Source organism: Synchiropus splendidus, chromosome 16 (genome assembly GCF_027744825.2).
Source record: "Synchiropus splendidus isolate RoL2022-P1 chromosome 16, RoL_Sspl_1.0, whole genome shotgun sequence".
In the NCBI taxonomy this organism is placed as follows: domain Eukaryota; kingdom Metazoa; phylum Chordata; class Actinopteri; order Syngnathiformes; family Callionymidae; genus Synchiropus; species Synchiropus splendidus.
In genome coordinates this window covers 18,113,899-18,133,300 of record NC_071349.1, presented here as the reverse complement: position 1 = coordinate 18,133,300, position 19,402 = coordinate 18,113,899, and the positions used below count along the sequence as shown (strand labels likewise).

Genomic DNA, 19,402 nt, shown 5'->3' with positions numbered 1-19,402 from the left:
ATGGAATTCACCTGGAGCAATTTAGCCAGCGATTGGTCGCGGAATGAAATTGAAGCAACGGACAGAAAGTCGTGCCGCGAGTACATGCGAGCTACTTAAAGCGTGGCATTACGATGGGTTGTCTGTGATCCAATTAATTTTTTTCTTGGAGCAGCCGGAGTCAGGTTGGACTAATCGGTTGAGGTCGGCCTGAAACAAAGGTTACTTATCTTCTCTGTGTAGATTCATTAGTTGGCTATTAAGCTGAGGAAAACACCAGCAGTGTGTTTACGTGAGAGGAAAGTGCCAGAAGGCTGCAGAGAAGAACCTCCAGACGAGATCAGAACACAACAGTTTGCAAATTTATTTAAGAGTTTGTAGTCGCCTGAAGCTTATAAAACGGTTTTCTCTGGAGATCTGAAAACTGCTGCACATTGAAAGATGGAGGGAACTTAAACAGAAGCACTGGAGTTTGAAGTGAGGGAGAGAATATTAACTGGGGAGGTTCGTAGAAGGGGTGACGACCAGGATGCTGTGGGGAGTGCAAGCAAGCAAGCTACAGATGACCCTTTAAGATTTTACATCTTGTCCAATTGACTTCGAGAGTAACATGACAACATGAATTATCATTAGAACAATTTATATTTTCACATCCCCTAAGATGCACTACCTCCATTTGGATGTATTGTTCAGCACTTTCTCCACTGTTTTTGTTGGACTTTGCTATTGTAAGATTAGTATCTTCTTCTTTGTTGTTTAAATCATTTAAATCCTGTTAATTGTTAAATACTGCCTTCACCTTCTTCTGCTGCTTATCCGGGGTCGGGTCGCGGAGGCAGCATTCAGAGCAAGGAAGCCCAAACTTCCCGGTCCGCACAAACCTCCTCCAGCTCTTCCCGGGGGATCCCGAGGCGTTCCCAGGCCAGACCGGAGACATCATCTCTCCAGCGAGTCCTGGGCCTTCCCTGGGGTCTCCTCCTGGTAGGACATGCCCGGAACACCTCCCCAGGGAGGCGTCCAGGGGGCATCCGGATCAGATGCCCGAGCCACCTCAGCTGGTTCCTCTGGATGTGGAGGAGCAGCGGCTCCACCCTGAGCTCCCGGATGACCCAACTCCTCACCCTATCTCAGGGTGCGCCCAGCCACCCTGCGGAGGAAACTCATCTCAGCCGCTTGTATCCGCGATTTCATCCTTTGGGTCATGACCCAAAGCTCATGACCATAGGTGAGGGTGGGAACGTAGATCGACTCCCTCTTCACCACGGCGGTCCGATCCAGCAATGTTTAAATCCCATTAATTGTTAAATATTGAACAAATGGATTCAATTTTATATTGTTATAAAAATCGCAGAATAAAAGCTCACAATGGACAATGTTTTGATCATCAAATACATATTGTTTTTTTCTAAAAACAAAAACCTGTGATTAAACCGGAAGAGCTTGGAGGCAAGTACTATTTCCAAAAAAGATATTTTTCTCTAAAACTACACAACACGTCACATGAGGAGTGAACCTTCCCTCTGATTGAGACATAAGTTTGCAACAACAAAGATCTCAGTTTGGCTTTGATCTAACAACCACAAAGTGGATGAGTATTTGTCTGACACACGTGCTTCATATGGAACGTTCAAAGAGGACGGAACTCATGTTCCCCATTGCAGATGACGACAGCATTAGAGCGTGACTGTGGTGAATGACACGCGCCGTGTAACGATGAACGGCGTTGCAGGTAACGCCGTATTCCTGTCAGGAAAATCCACCTTCCAACTCCACTGACTCCACGCGCACCTCACATCAGCGCACCAGAAAACAGAGGCACTCGTCTCGCGCGATAAAAACATTGCAGTTGATTGGTTCGTTAAACTGCCTGTCAGCGATGCCAGCAACGTTGTTAGCGCGGCCCTCTGATTGGTCGAGAGGGCGAGCTGTCATTTTTGCTATAGGCTGATTCCCTGAGCTGGTGACATCACACCCGGAAGAGACTTGCGCTGGCTCGGTGCCAGGTAAATATTCAACAGAGGATGCTAGCTCTCTCCATGTCCGACACGACTAGAGGACGACAACTCTCGAACCACAGCAGCAAAGATGAAACCACATGATTCCACCCTGGCGTTAAGGTACAGCGCTGTTTCTGTGGGACTGTTTTGTGCGAGTTATAAAGGAGGAACTTGCAGGGTGCGGCCCGCTGTCATTAGCCTCGAAGCTACATTTAATGCTAACGACACCGTTGAGCTTAATAACTTGATATCAGATCTCCGGAGAGAAACTAGCTGCAGTAGGCCAGATGGGATTTACAAGAGCTGGCTGAGATATTAAATAATGGACGTCATAATTCCTGGGAATGTTAAGAAAGCTGAGGATATGACAGGGATTTAGCTTAGCGACTTTTTGGCTTACACAGTCATTACAAACCTCTACACTGCATCAGTACTTCAAACTCTCCTTTACCTTTAGTGGGAAAAAGATTTAAATAAATATGCATCTAGCATCTGTTCTCTGTCTCCTTCTGCACACTCATGTGACATATTTCAAATATTTCTGTCTCTTTTAAGTACTAGCTAGAGAGGCAATATCCAGATGACAACTATGTATGTCAAATGTTGTGGAATAAAGTTTGTATATTGGACACAGTTTAAAGGGGATAGAAGTTCTACATTTGGATATAGCTAAAACATCAACTTGTCAGACTCCTCACCTTAACCTGTCTTGACCATACTCCCTCATGTCCTCATTCAACATTCTACGTCCAACACTCTCTCTCCTCTATGAACTTGCTCTGCTTGTATGGCCACTGACTTCAAAAAGTTATTGAAGGCAGGTACACATCTTCATCATCTCAAGACTGTTTGTGTCAAAGCGGTGGCGAACTGAAAGCTGGTTACAGCACCATCTCACCCCTGGAAGCCAGGTAGTTGATGCTGAATGGATATTAGGTCCGTGGTTTCAAGGTGTTGCCATTATCAATGACAACATTCTCATTGCTCCTTGGTGTTTTACTGCATACATTATATCCTTGTGTGGTTCTTACTAAAATCCTCCCACTAAAATCCTTGTCAGTCATAGCAGGTCCTGTATGAGTGAGTGGCTTCATGTAGGTGTAGCCTATATTGTTATATGTCAGGAGAGTGGGGATCCTCTTTCACTTGTTTGCCGCCCAGAATTTGACATGATTAATCATTTGCTTCCTTTAGCATTCCTCTGCAACAAGTAGATTCCTGTTGTACTCCTTTCTGTGCTTTTAACTTCCTGTTTTCATTTTCACCAGGTTCTCAAGTGTCTCACAGCACAAGAAAATCTCTGTTCAATGAGTGCATTTTCTATTCCTGCAGGGTCATAATCCTGTGGTGGCTGTTAAGTCGTGTGCCGCCTGACACATGAAATTCTCAGCATGTGTTTTGTTGGACTTTTTACAGATTTGATTACGCTGCTATACGTTAGACAGCAACACCCAAATCCATTGCTGCTGTTTGTTCTACCAAATAGTGTTTACCACTGAAACCTGTTCAACGAGGTTATTTTCTGTTTGGTCCAATCGAAACTTCAAGTGGAATTCAGGCATCACCCTCTGGCATTGTGTGTCTTGTTGATGCATGCTTGAACTTGGACAATCATTTGAATTGTTTCTCTTTGTTTCAGGCTTCGAACTGAGAGTCAGTAGCCATGGACGTGCTTGGCTCCAAAAACAATGAAAGCACCTTCCCTTCTTTGGGGGACCTGGATGACTTTCTCAACAAGCACAACTCAAACTTCATCTGGTTGCTTGTGGGTATGTAAAAGCAAAAGATGTACATTTTTATTCCAGAGTCAGAAGTGGTTTTTATCCACTAGTGTGTGTGTGTGTGTTCTTGGAAACACACCTCTTTATGGAGACCTTTTGCTGGTCCACTCCGCATGAGGTTAAGCCTTAATTTGAGGGTTAAAACTTCCAAATGACTGGTTCATTATAATTGAATTTGGTTTAAGTCCTGGTTAAGGTTAGCCATTTGTTTTGGATGTATAAGTTTAGGGTGAGAGGCTGGGGAAAGCATCATGTCAATGAGTGGTCCCCACAAAACATAAAAACATGTGACTTTGTGTGTGTGTGTTGTTCACAGCTGTGAGTTGGGGCATATCCTTTTTGCAACTATGCAATGTGTCTGTTTCTGTTTACTGCAAGAATCGAGACCAGTTCCTTAAGTTGCTTCGCCTCTGCTTTTAATGAAGAAACATTAGGCTGTTTGTTTTTACACATGATGTCTTTTGGTAATACTTATCATTGTGTTTTATAATGCATTGTATGACAACTTGCACAGTGTGTTGTACCATTAAATCTTGGCCCGAGGTCTTTCCATGCGTTTTCTTATTGTACTTCATCTCGGTGTGGTGTTTCTAGTCACACGTTGACAGATCTCACCGGGCCCTTGGTGTTGCACCAGGCTGTGGATTGAAACATGCGGCACAACCTTGCAAGTTGGGTGACACCATGTTTCATTTGGTTTCAGTATTATACAGACCTCATATTTCCATATGAGGTCTGTATCAGCTTATTTGAGGATGGTTTGGAGGCAGGTGGTATCTTTTGAAATTGCTCTGAGGCATAAAAGACAGTACTAGGGCACACGCCCCCTGGGAGATTAGGGCCACCCCCCTGTCAGGTGCCGAGATGCCAAATATGTGGGTCACCCCTAATAGCACCCTTATTGTGCCCCAGCCAGACAACTCCTGCCCATACACTTCAATGAGACTCTGAACCACCCACTTTGCCAACTAGCAAGTCATTAAAAATTAAGAAGCAACATTTGCATAATAATGCCGTAATTGTGTTCTGAACAGTAATTCCAAATTATGTTATACTGTGTTTATTTTAGAAATGAGTTTTAGCTGTAAATAATTTAAGTGTGATTGTGATGTTTGCTCTTTTTCAGCCACCATTCTGTCCTGTGGATGGATCATCTATTTAACTTATTACAACTCACGCAACATCGGCCTCATCCTCACCCTCATCATCAACAGACTCTACAAAGATGGCTACATCCACATCGGTACGCATGATAACCGCGGCAGGCGGGGGGGTCCTCGCCACCACCCAGCTGCAACTTTCAATTCATGGTCTTAACTCCAGTGTTGTGAATATTTCATGATGAGCCCGGTGCTCTCTGTGATTATCTCCACCAAGTCTGAGCAGCCAAACACCAGATTGAATTTCTTCTCTATATATGGCACGCAAGGTGATTTATAAACGCCTGGAGACCCTCTCACAAGTGGAGCAGCTGTTATTTTCCCCTCAACTGTTCAAGACTTTTACAGAAATTTGTCATAATCCTCCCAAAAGAGCCTGTCACATCTGTTAAGTATCATAACACCAACTTTTGTAGACTTAAAGAAGTTGTGAAAAAAGGAGCGAAAGCTTGTTTTTGATCATTCAAAAAACATTTTAGGGCAATTAAGAATCCGAAAAGTTAGATTTGTGTTGTGTTTAGAAAGGAAGAAACCGATCTATAGTTTTAGTCGAGGATCCGAGCGTAAACAGATGTGGATCAAAAGGATTTTCATGTTTAATGTCACCGCCTCTCCTTCACTCTCTCCACAGGTTCGTTCTCATTCTCCGTCCTATCTGGAAAAGTCATGTTTCGAGACGTCTACTACATCAACCGAGACATGTCGATCAGGTAATCCAACACCTCCTGCATTATTAACGTCACCGTTCTAAATCTGCGCCTATGATTCCTGCCCAGGATTCAAGATGGCTTCCTCATATTCCGATGGTGGAAAATGTATAACCCAAAGCAAAAACAACACGGTGAGTTTAGCATGCTGCGCTGCCTCATCGTCATGTTCAAACACACATTAAAGGTCGTCATCGCTTTTCATCAGACCCCAAGGCAGAGACGAGGCTTTACGTGACGGTGAACGGGTTTGAGTTTCATGTCTACAACCGGACCGACCTCTATGCGCGGCTGCAGGAGACGTTTGGCCTGGAGCCCACATTGATCACACCCAAGAAAGATGATGACCGGACTCGGGAGCAGAACAAGACCCTGGAGAGGTGAGAGCAGCAGCACCACAAATCATGACCGTTTTTTGCTCTTGAAGTTTCCCTGCTATTGTATGTTGACAAAGTATTTATTTTCCCAGTGGTGAATTGCGCTCGTGGATGGCTCGATATGGGTTCATATGTACAAGATGTTACACCGTCCTTACAGTATCTATTAGTACCCCGAAAATGATTTCAGTTGGCGTCATTTCTGTGCATTGTATTAATAATTCCAGGGATGTTGGAATCTCTTGCTTCCTGGAATTGTACTCTTGAAAATTACTATGATTTAAAGGAATAATGTCATGTCATGTCATGTCCAGATATCAATTTTAGCATGTTAGGTAACAGCAAATCATGGAATGCGCTGGCCTTTATGTTTCAGTCAGCCAGGTTAAACAACTGGGGAATTATGAGATGGCTTTGCTCCCACAACCCAGCCTTCTTCAATCTCCTCACTTTATCGTTCTCTCTTTTAGTATTGCCTGATTAATAGAATCAAAATTTTACTTGGGTCATTTCTCATCTCTGCAACTTTGCTTCCTAAGTCTCTGAACCACCGCTACTGTCATTTAAGCTTCACTTTTGCCACAACATTGAATTTCAATATATCACTTATATATTCTCAAAGACCCAAAGATTAAATACATGCACTCGGTTAGGGAAGTAAATCTAACATTCATTTATTAAAGGAGTAAAGATTGACTATTGAGATAAATTACCTGTGAAATATAGCCCTGATTACAAATAACAATGAGTGGATTCGAGTGGTCAAAATGAAAATGATGAAATAAAAGTGAATGTATAGAAGGAAGTGAATGGCCTATGATTTGTTACTACTAGGCCTATGATTTGTTACTACTAAGTCTTCAGGTGATCCATCAAGATTTTTCATGTTTTCCTTTTTCTTTCTAGCCTTTTAGTGATTTGTTTTAATCTTTTCTATGCCAGTTTCCATGAATAAATGAAGGAAAGTTGAAATGAAGCAGCGTGACAATCTGCTAATGCCGTCATTAAGAAAGATGTTAATGACTTGATTGTTACCTGATTGTGATGATTGCGCCTCAGGGATTGTGGATCGCAAATGTTTAAATCGCACTTCAATCCAATATTGATTTAAATGGCTTAAATTTGAACCGTTGTCTCGTAAAACTGATTGATGGAAGAGAAGTTTAGTGGTGCAGCGTTTATTTTCAGGTGCTGGCACAGATACTGAGGTGTTTTTGGTTGTTGCAGTGTGAACATCAAGGCAGAAAGTCCCGACCCCGCTTCATCATGGCGCTCGCTCATTCCCGTCATCAAAGTGAACATCAGCACAGTGAGTTCCAGCACCTTCATGTACTTCATGTTGAAACTTCATTGCCCATCTACCTTTAGCACGTTTGACTCTGCAAGTCTGCACTCTCCTTTTACACCGAAGTGTGCACGGTTATTCTGACTGGCATTCGATGGATGTCTCGCAGGGTCGTCTTGCGTTTGGGAACCACCACCTCCCTCAAACTCTGTGTGTGAACTTCGAAGATGCCCTCCTCACATATGCCACTAAGCCTCCATCCAGCCACCTGGATCAGTACATGCACATCGTGAGAGGCTCGCTGGAGAACGTGCGAGTCATGCTGGTACCAAGTCCACGCTACCTGGGCTTACAAAACGACGAGTAAGTGTGACTTCTCAGATCTCTCTCCAACGAAGCAGCAAACCCATTTGACGAATAAATCCTCTTCTGAAAAGTGAGGTGTTAATTATAGCAGCTGTAAATGAGGAGTGCCTGGATTATGTCCCACTGTCCTTGAAGTCTGCTGAAGATTAAAAGCAGGATGGTGAGGCTGGACCAAGAAAGCCATTTTTGCTCCTGTGACAGTAACTGTGTTCCAAGTGCAGCACTTTTGCGAACAACTTTGTTGTGCAACTTCCACTCGACCTGTCATAACCAAGAAGCGTCCTGTTGTTCTCTTCTCCAGACCTCCCAGACTGATGGGTGAAGGCTTTGTGGTCATGCAGTCCAATGACGTAGACATCTATTATTACCAAGACGAGCCTGGTAAACACACAGACACACACGGTAAGTAAATACAACGGCTGGAGCTTATGCGAGTATGTCGCTGAAGGTCTGGTACCGGTGGATCATGAGGGTGTGGAGGAGGCAGAAACTTCCAGTGAGAACGATAAACTTCAAGACCTGCCTCCATGTTGGGGTCTGGACATCGTCTGCGGGAAAGGAACAGACTTCAACTACGGACCCTGGGCAGATCGACAGAGGTGAGATGAGATGTTTCTTTATAATATTAAAACGTCAATCAAGAGTGACGCTGTCTCCTAGGCTTCACTGTGCTGTGCAATATCATTCTGAGCCTCAGTTGTCTCCTGCACCACCGACTGATTTATTAAAAGACAAGATGATAGCGTGGGTGACACTGTGACACTCTCCCACAGGGAATGTCTGTGGAAGTTCTTCCTGCCGGCGGACTACCAGGACATGAAGGTGACGGAGGCGGCACGGCCCGGAAACCCCCGACAGATCCAAGCCTTCGAGCTGCGAATGAACATCATCGCCGACGCAACCATTGATTTGCTTTTTACCAAAAACAGGGTGAGTCTTTTTTGCTGTCTTCCGTTTTCTCTTTTTGACTTTCTTTTCTCTTTCTTTCTGCATTTTGTTCTTCATTTCTGTCATTGGTTTTCAGGCTAATCCTCCTTTCCTTTTACCATACTTTTTTTCCTCCCTGCTTCTTCTTTTCGCTTCATTTTCTACCTTCTACTAGCTTTTTACTGCTTTTTCCCTTTCCTTTTATTCTCACTTTCTTGTTCTCTTTTTTCTGTCCGCTTTGTGCCTGACTTTCATTATCAGTTCTCTTTTACTCTGTTATTGTCTTAGCATCAGTCATTCTGGCTGTATTTATATTTCCTTTGTGTTGTATTGGCTACTGTGCTCTCTCTTCTTTCACCTGTCCTCTTTTTCTCCTCTCTATCCCTTCTTACCCTATTGTCCTTCTTCCTAGCTTTTTTGTTATTCCTTTTCATTTTCTTGTTTACTGCCATTTATCATCATCTTTCTTTCTTTCGTTATTTCTTTTTGGCTCTTTGCTTTCTTCCTTCCTTGTTTTCCTTCTTTTTGCATTGTTACTTTATTTTGCTCGCTTTCTCTTCCCATCCTATTCGAAACATTTTCATCTTGATTTTTTTTTTCTTCAGTTTGCTTTTTGCTGCCTTACTGTTTTCTATCTGCTTGTCTTATTTCCCTTGCTCTTTTTCTACTTGCCCTTGCTTACTTGTTTCTTTCTCTTAGCTAATGGTTTGTGCACTTTAGCATGTTGCCGCTGCAGGAACCTTTAGCTGTACATGTGATGCTTTCCACAGTGTTTGAACATTTAAAAGGATGACTGTTCCATTTTCCCATCCTGACGGGCGTCTCTTTATGTCATTTCTGTTGTAGGAAACCAATGCGATCCATGTGAATGTAGGTGCTGGTTCTTACCTGGAGGTCAACATCCCCATGACTGTAGGAGACAACGGTATCTGATCATCACTTGTTTGATAATATGTTCCACTGATATATGTATATACAAATGTTTTCACTCCTCGTTTATAAGATAAAATGGGGTAGGATTAATATTGAGCGTGAAGAGGCAACTTCTGTCAGGAATTCTAATTATAATCTCTTCAGTCTTTGCAGTCTTCCCTCTGAATTATTTTAATAGTTCTCTAATTTAATCCAAGATACTTATCAGCTTTAACTGGATCAACGTAAAGAAGATTCTTTTCATCTCATAATGTTAACTTCCTTTGGAGGTATCAGCTGCTCCTTAAACAGAAGGCTTCTATAAGTCCTCTAAGTGTCTTGCCAAGCTGAAAAACACAAATATTAAGCCTGTGTTGCATTAAAACGCTCATTCTGGATCCCACAGGGCATGAACATGCACTCTAAGCACATTTCCGTGGCCTGCACACACACCACTCATTGTACACAAATGAGTGTTTAGGACTTAGGACTTTTACACACTTGCTACTTAAAGTCTACCTCGAATACGCACTCAGAGGTTAGACACATTAGGAACCTATTGAGGATGTCGTCAATTCAACATCGAGGCTCAGCTGTTTAGAAGGAAATATTTATTAACTTTCTTTAATGGTTAGTATTTGCCATTACAATCATATTTAATGTTTGATAAATGTGACCAGTAAAACTATATCTATTGGCTGTGAGCAAATATGAGAATCCATGATCACATGTTTTTTTCTAAATGCTGTTTAAAAATGATTTGATCTTGCCGTGCTTACTTTTGCAACCTGCTTTTTCATCCTGCATTCTTCAGGTTACTCCCCTACCATCAAAGGTCAGCTGCTTCACGTCGACACCACCAGCAGCATGCAGTATCGGACTCTGCTGGAGGCCGAAATGTTAGCTGTGAGTGTCTAAAACTTTACCAAGTAACTTCAAAATGCGGTTTTCTGAACCCAACCTACCTTTAAATCCAGTTCCACGTGATCGCCAGCTATCCCCGAGTCTGGAACATGCCTCAGTCCTGGCAGTGTGAGATTGAGGTGTACAAAGCCACTTACCACTTTATCTACGCCCAGAAGAACTTCTTTACTGGTCTGTAGTCTCACAATTGAATCAATTATCAAAACCACCTTTCAGTATTTTTACCTATTATACCTCTGTAATTTTTACAGATTTAATCCAGGATTGGGCAAGTGACAGCGCCCCAGACATTTACTCATTTGTCCCCTACGCCTGGAACTTCAAGATCCTCTTCCACCAGTTTGAGATGATATGGGCAGCAAACCAGCACAACTGGATCGACTGTTCCACGAAACAGCAGGAGAATGGTCAGCGCTGTGCTCAAACGTTTTTCATTCTGACCCACCTCTTCTACTGATACACAAACCTACAGTAATTTGCTTATGTACCATGAACTCGCCCTACACGGTGCTTTGACTTGATTGCATTGATAGACTGTATGTACTCTGCCTAATCCCTGCACTGAGAGACTGATCAGTGCTGTTATTGATCTTATCCTCAGTGTACCTGGCAGCTTGTGGCGAGACGCTCAATATCGACTTCACTTTGCCATTCAATGAATTTGTTCCTACCACCTGCCATACGCGATTCAGCTTGAAGGTAAGTCGAGCTTTTTAGTCAGCAGAATATGTTCCACTATAGATTTTTCATTTGCTGATGAAATGGGATCAAAAGGAGTTGTGCTACCAGAATGCATGTGTGTGGGTGCGGCATGATCACATTTTCATCGAATGTGTTCGCTGTGGACCACACGGTTCAAGCATGCATGCAGACGCAACTCCTGCATCGGAACACAAATGCATTGAATGTGTGTTTGCGTTTGCAGTGAGATTTTTTGTAGCATATGGTACCATCTCTCACAGTACAAAGGCACCTTAATGAAGTATAGAAACAGGCAGATGAGTAGAGAAGAGGTTCTGTCAGGAACACACTCACAGTAGAACTGACATGGTCAACAAGCATGCGGTGGACCAGACATATTTACTTATGTAAAATTCCTACTGTATCTGCACACCACTACAGCATTGCATAACTGACACAGTAATATTGAGCACCCACTAATCAAAATTATTGTTGTTATTATTGTTGAGATTTGAATCAGTCGGATTTGTGTGTTTGTTACCTAAATATATAATATTCTGTTTGTCTTTTACTTGATATCAGCCCTGTTGACTCTGGATCTTTTGTATTATTCATATCATTGCACACTTTCTTCTCTTTCTCTGCTTGTTCTCCAACACTAACGATGTTCATGTGGGCGTATTCAACTTCGGCGTTTTGATCTTGTCAGGCGGAGGACACAGACATGCGATTGTCCCTGCCAGAGTGCCACCCCAGCCGCTACCCCCTGCTCACCCTTGCCAAAGACTACCAGAATGTCAAGCTGCCCCCAGACATGTTTATGTCAGCGGAGAATCAAGGTCCTCCCCCTCCCAAGCCCAGCAAGTCCCGGTGGAGAAACATCACCCACGCAGAGTAAGTGAAGAGAATCAAACCTTTCAACTCGTGGTCAAATGGGTGAGCTTGTTAGTAGCAGGGAATGTTGCCATCCTGATGCTGAGTCACATTGATGCATCGGATGAGGCTAAAGTTTTGAAGGTTGTGGAATTAATGTAAAGTGAATGATCTGCAAGCATCATCTTATTCACAGAACAAAGTAGAAAACCGGCTTCTTCCTTGTCAATTTGTTTGGCTTCTGTGTGCTAGAATGGTGATGTGGAAAACCGTGGTCATGGTGATCATCGTACCACACAGTATCGGAACAGGTGGAGAGAAAGCTATGTTAGAAGAAGAAGGAAGGGTGTCTTTATGTGGCACACACTCCAGATTGAAATCACGAGATGCAAAAATACACTTGTGGTAGAACTTTATTTGTTATTGGCCTCTGCACTTTTATAAGTGAAAATAATTGTAGACTTTCAGTTTTATTAAGCACTAAAGAAACAATCTGCAGCCAAATAGATGCTTCAACACTTGCTCATTTAACTTTTTGGCTAGATGTATCCAAGCTGGGGTAAAGAAATTAAACACAAGGGGATGTTGTTTTCTGCCCACTCGTCAGGATTCCTCACTGAAGCCCTGAAGCTGGTCTCAGCTTGTAGCTGTGTTTAAAATCAGTAATCCATCTGCAGATACATAACATGCTGCACGTCAATTTGCTGTTCCACTGGAGTTGTAATATGCCGCTCTACAAATAGAACACTAGTGCCCTTGTCAATATTTTAAGCTTCACACAGGTTGGCAGAGGATCGAAAGAAACATCTCTCCGTGGGCGAGACGAGCGTGGTGTTATGTATACATGATATCTTTACACTAGGATCATTAATAATATATAGCTGCGACTCAAATGGAACTGTAGCTTCACGCATCCCCAGAGAGAGGTGGCGATCGAATTGTCTCGGGCCTGTTGCACTCCCTGCTGCATAGAATGCAGGCACAACCCATTTGCTGTGAGCAGTAACCTTGAGTTGCACGATTCATGGAGCACACGATGGACTAGAAAATCCACTTAGAATGATGATGAAGTCAACGATGGACCTGAGTGGTGACTGTGCATGTATTGCTCTCTTCCCTCCAGAGCTGGCTGGGTGGATTGCTGGAGTGTGCCGAACTTCTTGCTCATCATCGACTACACCTGGCACCCAATTTATCCTCAGAAAGCTGACGAGCAGCTCAAACAGTCATGTAAGCCGAGCTACGTAAACCCTCACTCCTTATAGGTTTAGAGATTTCAACTCAATTCTGGACCTCTTTCTAACTCAGTGTCAGAAATTGAGGAGTCCATGCTGTCATCTCTGCGGCCGCCTGAGCACACTTCAGTTCCCCATAATGTCCCACCGCGCTACGCCTCTGCCTCTACCTCAGCTGCCCACGGCAGGGTATACACTGACCCGTCTGAGCTGCCCCCAGACAGACTTCATGTGGAGATGGAAATGTCTCCAGATTCTCAAATCATCCTTTATGGGCCTTTACTGCGAGCACTGATCTCCATCAAGGTAGGACTGCGTGTTAGTACTTATCTGTTCACTTAAAATCCCATTAAATAAACAAATCTCCCTCTGCTTGTCGTGCTCAGGAGAACTATTTCGGTGAAGACGACATGTACACAGACTTTGAGGAGGCGGTCACCAGCCCCGTTCTGTCCACATCCACCTCGTCAGGCCTCGGCTGGTCCCTGCTGGGCATGGAGGATGGCCAGCGGAAGGACATCTCCAACATACATCCTCTTGACCTACGTCCTTGGGACATCACCGTTTTCATCAACCTCTACAAAGTGCATGGCCGGCTTCCAATGGTAAGATGGATGCCTTGTGTCTCCACAGCTGTTTTAAAATGACTCTGGGAACATGATCAGTGATAATGGAACTGCCACATTCTCTGTGTGTGAGTCAGTGTAAGGACTGGAGACAATACTACAGAGGACATGTCTAATTGAGATTGTTTACCACTGAAATCCCTCTTTGTCGTTTTGTTTGTGTAAAACTGCAGCTGTCTTTGTTCTTCACTGTATACGTTATTCTGCCTTCTCTCTTTGCAGCACTGCAGCAGCGAGGGTCCCGAAGGTCCTTCTGGCTTCTTGGAGAGACTGTGTTTTGAGATGAAAAAGGGCTACAAGGAGACGATGCTTCAGCTGCTCCTCTCGCCCATTCACATCTTTGTCAGCGACAACTATCAGGTACTGTTCTTACACTTCTGCTGTTCCTCGCAACAGTAAAGTGCAGCAGGTAAAATACTGTCAAATACCTTTTATATGGAAAACTAATGATAATGTCAAGTGTCTCTCATCTCATGCACTTTTGCACTTCTGCTTTGGTTTGATTTGCTCGACTCTTTTTCACCGCCTGAGGTGGTGCAAGGCAAAATGAGTTGGAAACTCGCAAGCAGCTGTGGGGTTTAGCTAAGGCTAAATAACGGTGTTGCTTAAATCTAGCGTTGTCACTTCTTTTACTTCCTCAGCAATACTGCTGAGAGTGCAGCCATGTGACTGTCATTTTCATTCATTGAATTAAAGAGCTGTAACCCGTCAATTTATGTCTAAAATTAAGATGTTTATGCAGATATTAGTTGACCCTATTAAAGAACAAAATTATACACTATATTCTTAATGTTTTATAACATGTTTTGCTACTCTTATTCCATTTCAATTAGATTAAATTAAATTATGAAACGTTTAAATATATTAGATTAGATGAATCAAATAAAAAAAGTGAAAATAACTGTAATCAGAAAAAAAAATCAAGTTGGAAAAAAACTATTATATATAATATTCAAGCAAAAGTAATCTCAGCGCTTGAATATAATAGTCTATTTTTGGTCACCTTCATCAGGGATTTCCACAGCACATCCTCCATCTTATCCTCCCAAGTCACACAGATCCTCTTCATGTCTTCATCCACCACATCCATGACCCTCACTCTGCCTCTTCTCCTTTTTCCTGACATCTTCATCACTCTCCGTCTGACATCTTATTTTTCCTGTCACCACACCTCTGGTCTGTATTCTACAGTGGTGCTCTATGAAATGTCAAACAGAAATGAGTTAGATTCTCCATTTTTCTAAATAGCTTTATGAATACGCAAATGTTGCTTTTACAATCTCACACTTTTTGATCATTCTTGAACTCTGATCTCCATTCGTTCCTCGCTTTAGTTTTGATAAAGAGCACTTGAGTACTAAACAATCAGCCTGTTATTTCTCTGCTTCAGTTCCTGAGCTCACATGAGAACAAACTTAACCTACTTCCAATCCACCACATGAATAAAGGTCTCAGAAAATAACATGTAAATAAGCTAGCTGGCTAGGAACACCATTTGATTTAAAATAATACTTTGTTCTCCTCTATGTGTATGCCCTCAGCGTCCAACAGCAGATGCGGTTTTGAGAGACGGTCATCTGAGTTTATCTGGGCTGCAGATGAGGGCTCACGCCATGTTCTCGGCCCAAGGTCTCCCACTGGGCAGTGACACACTGGAGTACGCCTGGCTCATCGACATGCAAGCTGGAGGCCTCACTGGCAGGGTCACTGTTCCACAGGTGCGTGGAACTGAATCTAGGCCAGAACAACAATGTAACAATGATCACAATACCAACTTAAATTATTGTTGAAGGGTGTGTTATTGTATGGTCCTGTTCAATGATCTTTAAAATACCGGTGCTGGATTTAAATGGGTTAAACCCAGGAAACAGTCAGAGTGACTCGAGTGAGGAGTCCATTGGATTATTTGCTCTTTCATAGGGCAATAGTTGATTTTTCCTTAAGTCATACTTGCTTCCAGTCGTATGAGAGTCCCTCTATTGTTTGGGAGTCAGCGTTGCTGTCACTCAGACCCACTCCTGTCTTACAATTTAATCAAGTGTTCCCTTCATCTGATTTGCTCCTGTTACATCATTTTCTTTCCTATTCTGTGTCGCTGAATACACAATATGTTTGGTCAGGTGGCCAGCATGATCGAGTGGGGGGAGACTTTTGTTTTCCAAGTGATGTCTCGTGAGTTCCAGCTGGATCAACCCAAACCCGTTGTTCTCTGCCAGCATGGGGTCGATCGGCGCACCTGCGACGCGAAGGTTAGTCCTCAAGCTAATGCTCACATCCAAGATATTTTGTCTGTATTTTATTAACTCACCGCTGTTGAGCCTTTTTGTGGAAACACAACTTGTTCAGTGTCAGTCTTGCTTGAGACTTTGGGAAAGGCTCCCGAGCTGTTTTGGCTTAGGAAGGGACTAAAGCAATTTCGACTATAATATGATAAATCAACAAGTTAATACCTTGCGGTGGCTCTTGAGCACCCAAAATTGGTGCGTTAGTGATTTTTCTATAAATCCATGGATCAATGCACAGAGCCCAAAAGAACAAACCCAGACAATAGATTCCAATAAAAGCAAATGTCATACACTTAGTGGCTCTAGATGAAAAAAAGCGGGTGCATCTTGAAAGTCAGCAAAGTCCCTAAATCCCTCATTAGTTGAACTGAGGCGACTGAGACTCTCTAAGTTCAGTGAAAAAAAAAACTAACTTTGTTTTTTCCACAGCTGCTAAAACTTTCTGTCACTAAAAGGTTTATTTTTCTTCCCAGCTGAGCTGCTTGCCGAGTCACTGCCGCACGTCTGAGGAGCTCAAGTACACCATGACCCGTCTGGCGGTTGATGGAGTGGACCTGTTTGTGGTGGAGCACGGCTGTGCTGCAAATATCAAGGTAGCCAATCTGAAACTAGTCAATGAGCAGCTGTTGTTGAACATAACATTTATAAATAATCCTCAAAATTGCTCAATGACGTTTTTGTTGCTTTTATCTTTGCAGACTGGTATAATTCGAGTGGCCAACTGCAACTTGCACAACCAGGCAGTGGGCGAGGGCATCAGTGCTGTGATGCAGGACATAAACATCCGGCAGTATATTGAGCAGCAGCAGCATAGCGAGGCAACCAGAATGCAGCCAGCTGGCCAAGGTCAAGGGTCAGGTCAGCCCCCAGGTCTCGGACAGCCACCTTTGCTGCGACGCTCCGTGTGGCTGGAGGCTGGTTCAGTCAACCTGAACCTCATCACCGCTGACATTGCCCTGGCTGCTGACCACTCGGCCAAATGTGAGGTCCAGAGGCACTTTTTGGAAACACATGATGCCCAAACCAAAAGGTGGGAACACAAACTGATCAGATGGTGATTTTAGTAAGAACGACAACAGTCTTAAATTGAATGACATTTCCTCATCTTGCATTCAGACTCTGGTTCCTGTGGCCAGATGAACCTGGCTGTCGTAACAAGCGCAATAGGAACCGTTGTGGCTGCCTCGGAGGCTGCAGGTTCTTTGGAGGCACCAACATGGGCTTGGACTTCTTCAAGCTGGAAGAACTCACACCCTCCACCTCGTCTGCCTTCTGTTCCACAACCTCTGAGTCCGACATGAGCTACGGTCAGTCTCTGCTTCACCCTGGCGAGTGGATCATCACCAAGGAAGTACCTAAAGTGGACGGTATGAGCTTTTATACCATCTTAGTTTCAAGAAAACACATGTCTAAATTCTGTTTTTCTCAGGGAGGGTTGTCGGACTGAAGACAGAGTCTCACTCCCCGTGCATTCCACCGGAGGTGCCTGAGAGACGTGGCCAGCAGCACCTCAGTCTGCAGGTGCCTCAGTGCTCCCACAGCTCTGCTTCCTCCCCGGAGGAAAACAGCACTTCTAGTGCTGCGCTACCTCTGCTGGCTAGAGAGAGGGACAGTCCCTCACCGAGCACTGAGGAGAGGGTGTTCCCAATTAATGGCAAAAGTCCTGCTGAGTGAGTAGTATCTTCGTTTTCAGATCAGTTGGAGGCTGATTTGCATTTATTAATGATTTGCTCTCCCTCATTTGTTCTAGCACTCTTGGTGAAGTCCCAGAGATCTCGCCTGTCTCTCCAAACAGCTCCCAGGATCGCTCTTCAGTTCGCTCCCCCCTCTGCTCCCCTCTCAAGCGCCAGTCGTCAGTCCACTCGGGACGCCTGGGAAGCACGAAGAGCCTGTCGGCCGCCGTCTTCACTGCCGACAAGCCACCGCCAGTGCTCTCTGGCGGGGTTCAGTTCAGCGAGGTGTCCCGCAGTGACGAGAACGTCTTAGATTCGCCCCGTCAGCGAAGAAGCTACGGCTCCTTCCCTTTCACGCCCTCGGCGGACTCGAACACCTTCCATCAGTACCGCTCCGCCGACTCCAGCATGTCGGTGGCTGACAGCGAAGCGTACTTCTCCGCCACCGAGGACTTTGAACCCATCAGCAGTGCTGACGAGGGTCCTGGGACGTACCCAGGCCGCAAAAAGAAAAGGAGGCAGCAGATGCAGCAGCCACAACAGCCGCCATACTACATGGAGAACTACAGGTCAGTGTCACGCTCCTGGTTGTCGTTTAAATACAGCATTCTTCACAATGATCAACTAATCTCTTTCAGTGAAAAATAAAACCCTTCTTTTGATTTCTCTTCAGTCGGAACTCCATCTACCACAGCGTTGAAGGACCACTCACCTACGTTCTCAACGGCGAGCTCATCACAGAACCACGCCCCCTGCCCATGCCACCCACACTGCCTCCTTTACCCCCACAGCCACTGCCCAGCCACATCTCTCAGGCCTCCTTCGTCTCAGCTCTAGCCATGGAGGAGGAGAGCTCAGTGGAGGCAGAGAAGACTGCCGAGCCGGGACCTGTCACCCGGCAACCACATGTCATGGCCTGCTACCAGAGCTACCTGGCCCACTATCAGGTAAGCGTTGTCGCAGATTGATGTTAAGAGTCTCAGCAGCCTCAGAAAAATATTGCTGTTTACCAAACTGGATGGTTTATTCGGACCAGGTTTCCAACTGGTCTGTGAAGCAGCCCACCAACAAGAGAACCTCCAAGTCTTCCCTTCATCGGCCCTTGGATTTGGACACGCCCACGAGTGAAGAGAGCTCCACCTCCTTCGACCAGCTCTCAGTTCCAAGCTTCAAGGTCTTGTTGAGTTTTCGTCGATTATGTTTTCCTCTCTCACTCCAGCACTGAAGTTTACTGCAATGTTTTCAGGTGGTGAAGCAGGGACTCTCTGCCAGCTCTCTCCTGGATAGAGGAGATCAGCTGATGGGAGAGCACCACAGGTATCAAGTATTAGATTTATTTGATGCAGTAATGTAATAAAATAATGTTAACTTCTCCCTCAGTACACCGTACACACCGCTAGATAAGAGAGCGATGGACAACACAGATGAAGATACGACGACAGACGACTGGACTCTGGACCAGCCATTAGCTCAGACCAGGACCACAGCCATCGTGGAGGTGAAGGGGGCGATCAATGTGGTGCTCACCCCGCTCGTGGCAGAGTCTCTGGACAGGTAAAGAGCAGTTCTCAACTCTTCTGTTTACTTTTTTGGCTTCAAGACAAGAAAAACACT

At 44.3% G+C, this 19,402-nt stretch overlaps 1 protein-coding gene across 6 annotated transcripts in view; it reads left to right on the top strand.

Moving 5' to 3' along the window:
- Positions 1 to 1,950: 1,950 nt before the first annotated feature.
- The window catches only part of kiaa1109 (KIAA1109 ortholog), a 41,407-nt gene continuing 23,955 nt past the window's right edge, over positions 1,951 to 19,402 (top strand). For all 6 annotated transcript variants that reach the window (XM_053844698.1, XM_053844700.1, XM_053844699.1 and 3 more), the window contains exons 1-32: positions 1,951 to 2,096; positions 3,616 to 3,745; positions 4,884 to 5,000; positions 5,549 to 5,627; positions 5,694 to 5,758; positions 5,833 to 6,004; positions 7,229 to 7,310; positions 7,456 to 7,649; positions 7,954 to 8,033; positions 8,101 to 8,251; positions 8,426 to 8,582; positions 9,426 to 9,504; positions 10,306 to 10,397; positions 10,469 to 10,586; positions 10,667 to 10,822; positions 11,017 to 11,114; positions 11,806 to 11,990; positions 13,093 to 13,199; positions 13,278 to 13,510; positions 13,591 to 13,809; positions 14,053 to 14,190; positions 15,372 to 15,548; positions 15,951 to 16,079; positions 16,589 to 16,708; positions 16,814 to 17,145; positions 17,232 to 17,482; positions 17,545 to 17,785; positions 17,866 to 18,357; positions 18,462 to 18,735; positions 18,825 to 18,962; positions 19,035 to 19,105; positions 19,169 to 19,342. In XM_053844698.1, coding sequence (XP_053700673.1) covers positions 3,640 to 3,745; positions 4,884 to 5,000; positions 5,549 to 5,627; positions 5,694 to 5,758; positions 5,833 to 6,004; positions 7,229 to 7,310; positions 7,456 to 7,649; positions 7,954 to 8,033; positions 8,101 to 8,251; positions 8,426 to 8,582; positions 9,426 to 9,504; positions 10,306 to 10,397; positions 10,469 to 10,586; positions 10,667 to 10,822; positions 11,017 to 11,114; positions 11,806 to 11,990; positions 13,093 to 13,199; positions 13,278 to 13,510; positions 13,591 to 13,809; positions 14,053 to 14,190; positions 15,372 to 15,548; positions 15,951 to 16,079; positions 16,589 to 16,708; positions 16,814 to 17,145; positions 17,232 to 17,482; positions 17,545 to 17,785; positions 17,866 to 18,357; positions 18,462 to 18,735; positions 18,825 to 18,962; positions 19,035 to 19,105; positions 19,169 to 19,342 — 5,027 coding nt within the window. In that variant the 5' untranslated portion in view covers positions 1,951 to 2,096; positions 3,616 to 3,639. The remainder of the gene's footprint in view (positions 2,097 to 3,615; positions 3,746 to 4,883; positions 5,001 to 5,548; positions 5,628 to 5,693; positions 5,759 to 5,832; positions 6,005 to 7,228; positions 7,311 to 7,455; positions 7,650 to 7,953; positions 8,034 to 8,100; positions 8,252 to 8,425; positions 8,583 to 9,425; positions 9,505 to 10,305; positions 10,398 to 10,468; positions 10,587 to 10,666; positions 10,823 to 11,016; positions 11,115 to 11,805; positions 11,991 to 13,092; positions 13,200 to 13,277; positions 13,511 to 13,590; positions 13,810 to 14,052; positions 14,191 to 15,371; positions 15,549 to 15,950; positions 16,080 to 16,588; positions 16,709 to 16,813; positions 17,146 to 17,231; positions 17,483 to 17,544; positions 17,786 to 17,865; positions 18,358 to 18,461; positions 18,736 to 18,824; positions 18,963 to 19,034; positions 19,106 to 19,168; positions 19,343 to 19,402) is intronic.